At 38.6% G+C, this 12217-nt stretch overlaps 1 protein-coding gene across 3 annotated transcripts in view; it reads left to right on the top strand.

The window, feature by feature from the left end:
• The window catches only part of ADAMTS9 (ADAM metallopeptidase with thrombospondin type 1 motif 9), a 166631-nt gene that overhangs the window by 90690 nt on the left and 63724 nt on the right, over window positions 1–12217 (top strand). For all 3 annotated transcript variants that reach the window (XM_037492298.2, XM_037492290.2, XM_054695303.1), the window contains one exon: window positions 2073–2249. In XM_037492298.2, the coding sequence (XP_037348195.1) occupies window positions 2073–2249 (177 nt within the window). The remainder of the gene's footprint in view (window positions 1–2072; window positions 2250–12217) is intronic.

The raw sequence follows: 12217 nt of genomic DNA, 5'->3' as shown, positions 1-12217 counted from the left end.
GATTTGGTTGAACCTAAGACATCTGTCTTAATTCTGGACTAATGTGAAGTGTATTTATGACCAACTAGACACAGTTTGAATACATAAAAGAGGGAAACCAGACAAGAATACAGATGCATTCTAGTTTACATTGTCAACCTCTGTTGATTACAAATGGACACTTAAGGTGGTTAAAAAGGTACATTAAATCCATCAAATCTGGCCATCTTCCAATCTGGGGTGTTGTGAGGCACCTCTGTTCCCAGAGCATAATGTCTTCCAATATTTTAATCCCTGATAAAACCAGAACAAATAAGAACTGTTATTCCTAGCAAAGGTGAAAGTGAATATTAGCTTAATGTTCAAAAAAAATGAATATATATTGTTCAAATTCTTCAGCTGTTAATTTTTGAGAGTCGCTTGCTACAACAGATGGAGAGTAGATGGAGAGTATTTTGGACCAGAAAAAAACTGGATCCCATTCCCAGCCCTGGCTCTTATAAACTTTGTGACCTTGGCAAGTAATGTAACTTTGCAAATGCCTGTATTCTCATCTATAAATGGGAGCAGTAATGGCACCAACTTCACAGTGCTTGTGGATGTACATGAGACAGTACATTCAGGAGCTTAGCACACATCCTTTAGTCAAAGTTAATTGCTCTGATAGTGATCGTTATTGTTACCACTAGTAATAATACCTGTTATTTGTATTACTATTATTATTGAATGTAGGTTTGAGCCACTATTACTTGCAGGACTTGGATGCTTATTGTCTTATAGTTTCTTAACCAAGAATACATTTTTCTACTCTATAATCCACAGAGAGAGCCCATAAAGTTGTTCTTTCTTGACTATAAAATTTGTAAAATAAAACATGAGGAATAACATCTTGGAGACCCCAGTGCCAAGATAGGGAAAAAAAGACAAGTGAAATGGATGAGCATATTAGTCCTCATGCCGGGCTAATCAAAATTGTGTGTCCACATTTCAGTCTCATACACGTAACCTAGTAGTTATATGCAGTCATAATGGAGATTTTTGTTGATTTGCCTTGACAGTACGTCATTGCAAAGGCCTTGACTGAAAGGCAGGAACAGGGAGTCATGCTCTGATACTCATGTATTGTGAGTTTCCCAGCACTGCTTGCAAAGTTCTGTCCTGTGGGGCCTGTGATTAAGCTTCTGTAATTGGACTGAAGCCAGGAGAGGACACGCATTTGCAGGGATGCTTGCTGTCAGCACGGACCAGATCATTCCAAATTCTGTGGGAGATCTGGCCTTGACACAGCGGGGAGCCCACATGTCACTGTTCCTGGACATGAGCACCACAGTCCTGTCCAAGAAATACAACTTGTTCCTGACTCAGAAGTTGGGTTCTAACCAGGAGTTAGAACTTCATCCAGCATTCCCGCCACCCTATTTATTCATCTTAAGGGAAAGCCAGAGTTATCCTCAGATTCTACAAATATAACATAGCTCAACATCATAAAGCTCTGGAGATTAGAGGCCCAGAATATCCAAAGGATGGTGACAACCTTTTTGAGGTTGCCAGGAAATAAAACCGGCTAAGTCATTATTTCCTTTACTTGGTTATGGTATAGGGGTGGTATAGGGGTTTTCATGTGTTTACTTGGGTGGTATAGGGGTTTTCATGTGTTTGATTTTGGGTTTTGTATGCCTCAAACAAAAGGCTGTAATCTTATCCTAGCTGCTAGCTATTGGATTGATAATGATCAACTTATTTAACCCCTTTTCAGCTCAGTTGCACCTTTTATAAAATGGGACAAATGCACTCATCTCTTGATGAGCTAACACATATAAAAGCCCTCAGGGCAGACAAAGAGGAACCTGTCAATGAGTGATACCTGCCTTCCTTTAAGGTGGAGGGTTCTAGTCTGCTACATGTATGGCTTTGGGTAATTCAGCTTGGTTCTATCTAGAGATTTACTTTGCCTTTGCCCAGTGCTGTAATAAGTGTTTAGCTAAGCAATTTTTTTATTTCATTTTACTTTAATTTTTAAAAAATAGTTCCTATAGGAAAGGAAAATTTGTCATTGGCTGTTCAGTCACTGCAGCATGTCTTCCTCCTTCCAGTGTACGAAGCTGTGTGGTGGAGGCCTGCGAACGAGGCTGGTTGTCTGTCAGCGGCCCAGCGGGGAACGGTTTCCTGATCTGAGCTGTGAAGTGCTCGATAAGCCTCCAGATCGGGAGCAGTGTAACACCCATGCTTGTCTTCAAGATGCTGCATGGAGTGCTGGCCCTTGGAGTTCGGTACGGCCCTAACTATTAACATTTGTTAACCAGCATCTAGCTAACACACCAGTTCCGAGGTATTCTGGGGCATGCCTCTGCGACAGATAATTACACTCACAAGGATGCACTGAAGCTGTGCTATCAACAGGCTCTTCTTTTCTTCATATGACATATAACAGAGTAATTTTTGTATCACCAAAATGACTTTACTGAACATTTGTACCTCACGCAGGCCCAGTGCCAAGGCTAAGAATTAGCTTCTTTTCTAGAACAACTAGACCATAGATATATATTTTTTTAAAGAAAGTAAATAATTGTGTGTAATTATCAAGCTCCAAAGTGATTGAAGCAGACACTTCAGTAGCAGATATTTTTTTTTTCTTTTCTAAGCTATGGTCGCTTTGACCTTTGAGAGAAGATCACTGCTCATTGAGGCCAAAGAAATTTTTTCTTCAGGGACTATAATTTGCCTCTGTGTGACCTTGGGTACAGCTCACAACACAATCACCACAAACGCAGTATCCACAAAATAGACTGAAATCATTCGGAAAATAACAGGAGTTCAGCCGTAGACTCAATGACCTTTTAAGGTGTCTGGACTGTTTTTTCTCTTTCACCAAGACAGGAGCTCATTTGAGACCATTTTTTTGTTTTGGTCCTATGTTTCCTTTGCTATATGGTTATCTAGCAGCTGACATTATAAGACAGGTTTGCCACTATATGTACTATGCAAACTTCTGGGGCAGCTCTTACAATAGAAGGATTGCATTGCCAAAACAGTACTTTGGCTAAGTGATGCTGGAGCTATGGCACCCTTAGCACTGTTACCTTTAAATAGGGCAAACATTCCTATAAATACATTAATTGCAATTGCACTGAAGCTGAATTTAGTACGATAGTAAATCACATTTAGAGTCTTATTTATTCCATATGTTTCTGAAGAAAAGTCTTAACCATTCCCATAACCAGCTAAAGAACAGAATAATGGATGTGGCATTACTAATACCTGTTGGCACTTGTAAGCATCAAAGTTTTCAATGTCTGAGATTTTGTGTGCAATAGAACGCTACATAGTTAACCACTGTACTTTGTATTAAGTTGAAAATTGCAATTGAGAGTATATCTGAACTAGTACTATTGACTTGGGCGATTAGGATTTTTTTCAAGAGCTTAACAAAAATGCTCTGGGTCAGATATGGCATTCACCAGGAGCATTTTATAAAGGCCATCTTGGCACCCTCCCAAATGAATGTGTGAAAAAGAGCAGAGCTAACCTTAAAATGTCAGGAATATCTTTGGACACTCCCAACTTCTCTAAGTCAACTGTTGTTTTTTTCCTGAAATTTTCCCTCTTGAGCCCATTATATTTTCACCCTATTCACTCAGCCGATAGTAACACCATGTCAGTTACATTACAGTCAGTCTACCAGCTTGCATTTCTTTCTTTTTGACAAAGATATTCCTCTATCCCTGAAAGGGTGTGTTTGTTCACATGTGCATGTGTGTGTATACATACATGCATTCTATATCTACTAGTTTCCACAGCACTTTCTTCCTTGAACATGTTCTAAAATCAGCTCAAGATATTTTACACAGGATCACCAACCTCCCCACAGATATTTTAAGGACTTAAATGCTTAAGTTTAAAAAAAATCATCTGCTGATTCTTTTAACCAAAGACTTTTAAGTTGGTTTGTTTTAACTATAGCTGTTCTTCTTGGGTCTGCACCCAGTTTTCTTAAAAGACACATGGAGTAAAAGAGAGAGAAAGCCTAAAGTTCTGTTATACACAGAAGCAAATTCATGGGTTTTAAAAATATTTTTGCTGTTTGTATTACTTTGATGCTCCCTTTGTAAAGTGATCATTACTGCAACATATATTCAAATGCCACTACAGTTTAGGAACAAGGCTACTTCTGCAAGACTTTCATTGTGATATTTGGTAAAATGAAATCAGAAGCATTTTATTTAAATATAGACATTTTAATATATTACATAAATATGTATGGGAAGGAACAATATTTCAGATTGTTACTGTAGAATTTTGGTTTTAATTTTATATTGATTTGTGTAGATGCTTTGGTACAATTCCTTATTAATTCTAAATGTACGCATACCTCAGTGAATTGTGTTAATAACCTTAAAACCACTTTTGTGGTGCTGCATCATTGAAACAGACAATGAGATTAGCAATGACACAAAATATACTTGAGGCGCTTAACATTGCTTTCAACAGGAAAGCAAACCAGATTTATTAGAAAACAGAGGTGCAATTAGTCCTTCAGCCAGGCTGCTTTCTCTTCCCCAGCCCTCCCACACCGGAGATAGTGTTCAGACCAAGTGCTGCTGTGAGTAAGCCTTTTCCAAGGTCAAAACGGAGATAGCCTAGTTCAGCAATGGACTCAGCAACAATATTTAGCAAAGAAATGCCAAATCACTGTCAATGTGGCTGTGACAGGCTCTAAAATGAAGCTTATGTGAACCTAGAAGTAATGTTAAACCCTTCTGCTTTAGCTCAACTCATTGCAGATTTAGATTCGGGATTGTGAAAATATCTTCCCAAATTCAGCCTTTTCTGTGTCCTTTGCAGTCTCTCTGGTCATGTTTTGCTTTTGAGGTCAGGTTCATCCGCTGCTATGCCTTTCTGTGGGCTTCTGCATTTGGGGAGCAGACTAAGTGCAGGCACATGTCCGTCTGCTCTAGAATAAGCTGATTCAGCCAAGGTGGTTCAAGTGAAAAAGGTTGCTGGGTGATGCGCCGACCCAAGATCGCCTTCATCGGTTCCTTTTTGCACTGCCGTGTGTAACTGCTCACTGACCACCTCGGAGACTGCAGTTGTCCTTAGGAGAAACTGCTTGTTTGGTGTTTTGGTGATCAACCTAAGTGTTCTCTGAGTTTTGCTTTAGCCATTTAGGAATAATGCTTGTCAACCTGAATAATGAGAATTTATGAGCTCATGAAGGAACTGTGCTTTTGTTTCTGCCTGGCAAATTATGATTTTGTGTCTACCTCATTTTCATATTAAAGTTTGCAGCTTTTGTAGGTAGGAAGAGAAAATGTCTGACATCAGTGTTTTATCACCTGAATGCGCATCTCTCTAGCAAAAATAAAGACTGTAAATATCACTACCACATTTCCTGAACACAATTTTAAGCCGCCAAGTCTAGTATTATCTGAATATTTTGAGCAGTACAGATTTCTATGTTTTTATATAATAAAGCATATTTATTTTTTCCTTGTTATTTAAAAATTTATATACAACGTTTAAAAATCAGTATTGATCAGCAGATTGTAAAGGAAAGTAGGCTGTGTGAAATAGAAATGCATGTATATGATTCTTTTGGTTTGAAAAGATAGATTTTAATTTTGTGAATTCCTGCCAGCCTGTACCATCCCTCTCCCAAATCCAAGTAGCCAAGTGGCAAACTTGATGTCATTTGATCGTTGTAAATGTATAATTTGAAGGGGTATTTTTTTAAGAAATCTCTGATTTGGAAATGATGCACAGTATTATAAAAAAATATGAGGCTTAACATTTTGTTGTTTCTTTTTCTTTCTAATACTGTTGTCTTGATTCATTGAGTATCAGCTATGAAATATGAATGCTCCATTTACTGAACTTGTAGATAATGATAAAACATAGCCAGAAGACAAAAAGAGTGATTAGAAGAAATGGCTCTGAACATGTAAGAGCAGCTAGTTACAAGAAAAAGCCAATCTAATGTGCATAAATTTGATCATACCTCATTCTCTGTGTTCAGCTAACTGTAAAAGGCTCCAACATTTGTCACTTTTGTTATTTGTTCACCTGCAATACATTTCAGAGCTCCTCTTATTAAAGAAAAAGGAAGATAATACCATAACAATCAACTTGGAAGTTTTAAGAGAGCCTGGACTTTTTAAAAAATTGTAAATCACAGCTGGCAATTTACACCAGCTCATTCCCCTGCGGCCTTCCCTGTGGACTGTAGTTTTGTTATAGTATTGAAGGTAAAAGGACCAGACTAAGGGAATCTTTAAATGAGGTTAGAGGTTTTTTGCTATGGTGCTGAATAAGATAACTCCTCCAAACAGGTGAGGAGCGCTTGCTGTATTGAGCATTTACTATGTACCAAGTTAAGTTAAGCAAATACACATCACACTTTAGCCACCATGTTACTTCATATGGGAACCCATTTGACAGTATGATAAGACCTCAAGGTCAGTGTACTGACTATATTAATCCTGCTATGTTGGTAGAAAGCAACATTCCATGTTCAAAATGAATTTTTTAAAACTCCTGTTTATAGTCAATAAAGGAGCTGCCTAAAACTCATACTCCATCTAATTGCCACATTATTTAGCTAACATTGGCATTGTCCATTTGACTCCAGCCATGGAAAATCCAAATTTATTATTGTTATTGGTGAATTTTCATAAGACACCTCAAGCAACTACTTATGTTTAGGGACTAGCGAAAGGTATCTCTCTCTTTTTTTTAAAAGATACCATGTTAATTAGATTATGGGGATGAAATAAAGATTCTGACCATAAAAAATGTCACAGTCAATGTATATGCTTTTTTCAAAAATATGATTATTTTAACTATAAAGACCCATCTTCAGCATACTAGTGCCTTTAAAAAGGAAATAAGAGCCATGTTATTTGGTTCTATCTTTATGAAGTATAAAATATGATATTTAAAAATCAAAACATTACACCATATGAAATTACAAAGTTGACCTGAATTCAGTGTAGAGTAGGATTCTATAAGTCACTCCGATGTGTTCAAGACAAGCAAAACACCAGCCGTTGTCTATTATATTGATGATAAAACCTGGTGGCCTTTTTTTTTTTTTTCTTTTCAGTGTTTATGGTGACCGTATGCCCATTGGAGACTCTGTCTCTGCCTTCTGACAGGTGATATTTCATGACAGCTTGACAGATTTCTATTTTTTTTTATGATGTGTGCTTATTGTTTTTTTTTTTGTTGTTCCTTTTGTGTGGCTACCTTATTTTTTTTATTTTATACATTTTTTGCATCATTTTTCATTTGCACAATATATGCATTTTCATCTTGGTTATAGTCCCCAAATAATTCCCGCCCCCCCTTGTTTTGATCCTACTCCCTCCTCCCCCCCATCCCCCTGTAGTGTGTCTCTGGTTTATAGTTGCTTGTTGATTTTGATTTTTACTTTATTAGAGTTAGGTTTTTTCCTGGAGCTGGAAGGGATCATGTTCACCGAAATAAGCCAGAAAGAAAAAAGAAAAATACCGGATGGTCTCACTCATAGCAGGAATTTAGATTTCTATTTTTATATGGTTTTAGACAGTCCAAGGGTGGATGGGAACAGGGGAGGAGGGTTATTAGACCCTGAGGAGGAGGATAGGACTCCCTTGCTGACTCATATTATAGAGTTGCCTTCTGGAATGGAAAAGAATAGAAACTTTGAAATGTGGAGTGGGAGGTAAAAGTTAATCCAGACCTCATAGGTGGGGAGAGAATCTGATTAGTACAGGCAGTTAAGGAAGATTTACTTTATGGGAGAGAGTAAAATTGCCATCCCTTTAAAGGAATGACACTTATAGTCATTCTCTTCTCAGCAAATACTTTTTAGTTGCCCGCTGTGGGTCAGGCATAATTCCAGGTGCTAAGGATACAGTGCTGGACAAGACCAAGTTATTCATTCTAGTGGAGAGAGAACTTGATATTAAATGAATAAAACTAACTATACACATAATTAAAGAACTGGCAGTTTTTCTTTTCCTGGCAGCCTCACTACAACCATAAAAACAAAATTTGCTGTTAGGGTATATATCTTCATGGTAGTGATCAATCTTTGTTCAATAAATATAAATCATCAATCCCATCTTTCCTTTAAAATAAGCAACCGTCCAATCACTTTCAGTGATAAATGCTTCCTACTGATGGCTCAGGGCCTTTTAAAACACCTCCTATCAGAGAATATACTTCTGCTCATCGTTACATTAGAACCCAGCAATGAGATCAGTGGTCTGGGAGCCAGGATGGGTGGAGAGCCTGACTCTCCCAGTTGGGGTCCTCAGCCTCCACACAAGTGTGAGAAGTTGTGGCCCAGGGTGCAGTTTCCCTTTGTTATTTAATGGGTACCAATAAAAAGATCTGGAATGTGGGATTGCCACATTCTAAATTGGTTGGCCACAAACAATCACCTTTCCTTCTTGTTGTTTCCTCTAAACTGGGATTGTTTTCATGGATGGTTTTAATGACTACAATTTCTCTTTCCAGAAATGTATAAAATATAACATTGTCAGCCAAGAAAAGAGTGCACAGAAAGTGGTACGGCGTAGAATCAAAATAGGCTGAACCTACAAAGTCAGCATTCTTAACCAGATCTGTATCTCCTTTATCCTGTTAGAAAGAGGTTATGCCTTGGCCAGCACAGTCCAATAACTCTACATTGACAGAAATGATCTCTATCTTTGCTTTCCAATATGGAAGCTACTAGCCACTTGCAACTAGTCTTGAGCTCTTGAAATATGGCTGAGTGCAACAAAGTGCTGCATCTTTAATTGTATTTAATTTTAATGACTCTAAATTTAAACAGCCACCTGCGGCTTCTGGTTGCCATATTGGACAGGATAACCTCGACTAACAGCATATTTTTAGAAATTAATAATATACTAACCAGGAAATCAATAAACTTGTAAAAACAAATTAGGGAGGAAAAACCCTATGTCAGCAAGGCAAGGGTCCCTAGACTGCCCTGGCAGCCAATGAGTAGCAGTCTCTTGCTATTGTTTTGTCCTTTTGTTTTGCAACACTTCAGTGGGTGTTCCCTGACAGCTGGGCATTAGGAAAAAAACAGAGGACAGTGGAAAGAAATGCTATCAGAACCAGCTGTCTGGAGAGTAGTAACTCCAGGGCCACAATGTAAAAACAGCTGTTAAAACAAACGCTCCTCTTCTGCATCTCAGAGTTCAAGTTCATCATGGCAGTAAGTTCAGTTAAGGGGAAAGAATGTTTATGTGTTCAGTGAGCTGAAGTACGAGGCTTGATTAATGTTTTTTAGGAGAAAGCAAAAATGGAAAACCATAGGTAGCCTCCTTATAGGGAAGCTTGAATTCCAAAAGAGCTTTCCTTCTTTGAAAGGGAAGTCTCAGGAAGGCCGCTTTTCACATTCACTGAGCTCTGTAGGTAAAGCTGAGCAGATTAGTTTCTTGGGACTCTATTTCAAGGACACTTCGAAGAGGCAGCTGAGATGATGCCTCCTCCATCATTGGTATCATTGTCAACATTTAACTTCACAAAATTTAGCCTCTCCAGTGTTAAAACCCATGTGGATTCATTTACATTCACGCTCCATACTTTCACCCCCAGAAATTAAAATTTAGCCAACAACATTGGCTGCAACTTGGTTGATGACATCTGTTCTCTTTTTTAGTTGCTAGATAAAGTTGGTTTCCCTTTTCGACTTCCCCCACCCTATTTTAGGACATTCTGAATTAAACTATTAATATAAACCATTCAGGTGGTCTGTTTATTTTTTTTTTAAGATTTATTTATTTATGCATACAAGAGCTGGGGTGCAGGCCAGAGTTGTAGGGGGTGGGAGAATTTACCAGAGACAGAGTGGGGAACAGAACAGCCAGATTGACTGAAATACACTGCTGAGGGGAGCAGTGGGCAAGACAGGAGAGGCCCGCTGCGCCATGTGGGTTGCTCCATGGCTGGCCAGAAATAAATAATAAATAATAATCAATAAATTAATAATAATAATAAATAAATAACTCATTCTGCAGTGGCTATGCATAGCTTCATAGGTTGTGTCTTAACCCTTGTGACCCCAGGCCCCCAGGTGGTCTGTTTTTTTTTTTTAATTGTTTTTTTTTTATAGAGGCATGTTTTTATTTATTTATTTATTTGTTTGTTTGTTTTGTTTATACAAGCACTGGTTACAGTCAGAAGCGCGGGAGGGTGAGAGAATTCACCAGAGCCAGAGTGGGGAGCAGAGCAGGCAGAAGGACCGAAGTACACTGCTGAGGGGAGCAGCGGGCGGCAGGAGAGGTCTGCGCGCCAAGGTGGTCTGTTTTTTAGAAGCACTTACTACTATATTATTTTCACTTTCAGGTTACCTATGTTCTGAAATGGGAAATAAATAATTCTAAGACACTTTCTTCTGAAATATCTCAGAAAGTGGATGAATTGATAGCTTTAGCCATCCACAAAAGAGCTGTTATTTCTTTGATTAATTTTGCACAGTCTGTTCCCCCCCCATAATTAGAGGGATAGCTTTGATTTTTTTATTGTAAAAATTACTTATATTCTGAAATATCTACTTTTTCTTGTAGTTATACAAAGCAATTCACCCACATTATCCAATTTATTCCTCTCTACTTTGTGACATCAGCACACTATTAGCACACTGACCACGTTAAAGGTTTATAGTTTAATTCAGGATCTTCTGCTAAAAGGAGTGGGGGGGGGTGTGTGTGTGAGGGAAACCGTAAGCAACTAGAAAAGAGAAGAAATGCTCTCAGCCCAGTTGCAGGTCCTAGGGCACACTGCTGGGAACCAGCAATTGTGGTTTTCTGACTTTCAAGCCCCATGTTTGTTTGATTTTTCTTATATATATATATATATATATATATATATATATGTAAGATTTATTTATTCATGTATACAAGAACTGGGGTACAGGCCAGATGTGAGGGAGGGTGAAAGGATTCACCAGAGACAGCACAGGGAATAGAACAGGCAAACAGACTGAAATACACTGCTGAGGGGAGCAGCCAGTGGGCGAGACAGGAGAGGTCTGCGGCACCATGGGGGTATCTCTCTAGCCGGCCGGGATCAAACCTGCGCTGCAGAAGCTGCGGACAGTTCACAGCGCTGAGCTTAACCACCTGCGCCACCAGGAATAGAGGCTATCAGCCCAGTTGCAGATCCTAGGGCACACTGCTGGGAACCAGCAATTGTGGTTTTCTGACCTTCAAGCCCCAGGTTTTAACCAAGATATAATTTGCTCATATGTCTGGTTAGTTGGTAAAGTAGTGAAATACAACTTCTGCAAAAAGATGTCTTCAACTAAAGATTTTCTCTTCCCTCAGATTCTAACCTTTTGAAACATTCTGGAATTACTAAGCCATTTACAAATTTTTCTCAGCACATGAAGGGATAAATATGAGAAAATTGTATCTCTTAAAATTAAATCAGGGCCTCCCCTGGTGGCGCAGGTGGTTGAGTGCCGTGCTGTGAAGCTTTCCGCAGCCTCTGCAGCACCGCTTCCATCCCAGCCAGCCAATGAGGGTCCCACATGGTGCGGCAGACCTCTCCTGTTGTGCCCGCTGCTCCCCTCAGCAGTGTATTTCATCAGTCTGCCTGTTCTGTTCCCTGCTCTGTCTCTTGTGAATCCTCCCACCATCCTGCGCTTCTGGCCTGTACCCTGATTCTTGTATAAAATAAATCTTGAAAAAATAAAATAAAATAAAGAATATGAATTGGTCCTTTCTAGAAGATTTTTTTGGGGGGGAAAGCATCTAAAATTCATTAAGCATATATTAGGTTATATTTCTGACATTGTAATACTCAAAGAGAAATGGAAAAACTTAAATAGATAAGTGTTTTCTTTGTCCTGTAGATACATAAAGGGACAATAAATCAGATTTTGTTAAAGCCAGTTAGGCGATTTGCAAAATGTCAGTGTTGATAAGGTTTGTTATAGAATATAATATGCTGTTGCACTGCATGAAAAATGATGGAATTAAATGTTATTAAAAAGTGATCTCACACTAGTAACTCTCTGGTTGAGAACAAAACAAAGCATGAAATGTCTTCCAAAGAAAATTTTAAGCAAAAAGTAAACTACAAGTGTTCCTTACTCCTTAGGCGATACCACCTTATTCATTCCCAGAGATGGGAGATTCAGCCACTTTGAGTTCCACCCTTGCATTCTCTGCCTCCCCACTTCCTTCCAATTACCACTGATTCCTCAGTCGAGGTTATAGTAAATATTAAGACAAAATAG

The sequence above is a fragment of the Talpa occidentalis genome, unplaced genomic scaffold (genome assembly GCF_014898055.3).
Source record: "Talpa occidentalis isolate TD23 unplaced genomic scaffold, MPIMG_talOcc4v2.1 talOcc4.10, whole genome shotgun sequence".
NCBI lineage: Eukaryota > Metazoa > Chordata > Mammalia > Eulipotyphla > Talpidae > Talpa > Talpa occidentalis.
This window is presented reverse-complemented; position numbering and strand designations above follow the sequence as displayed.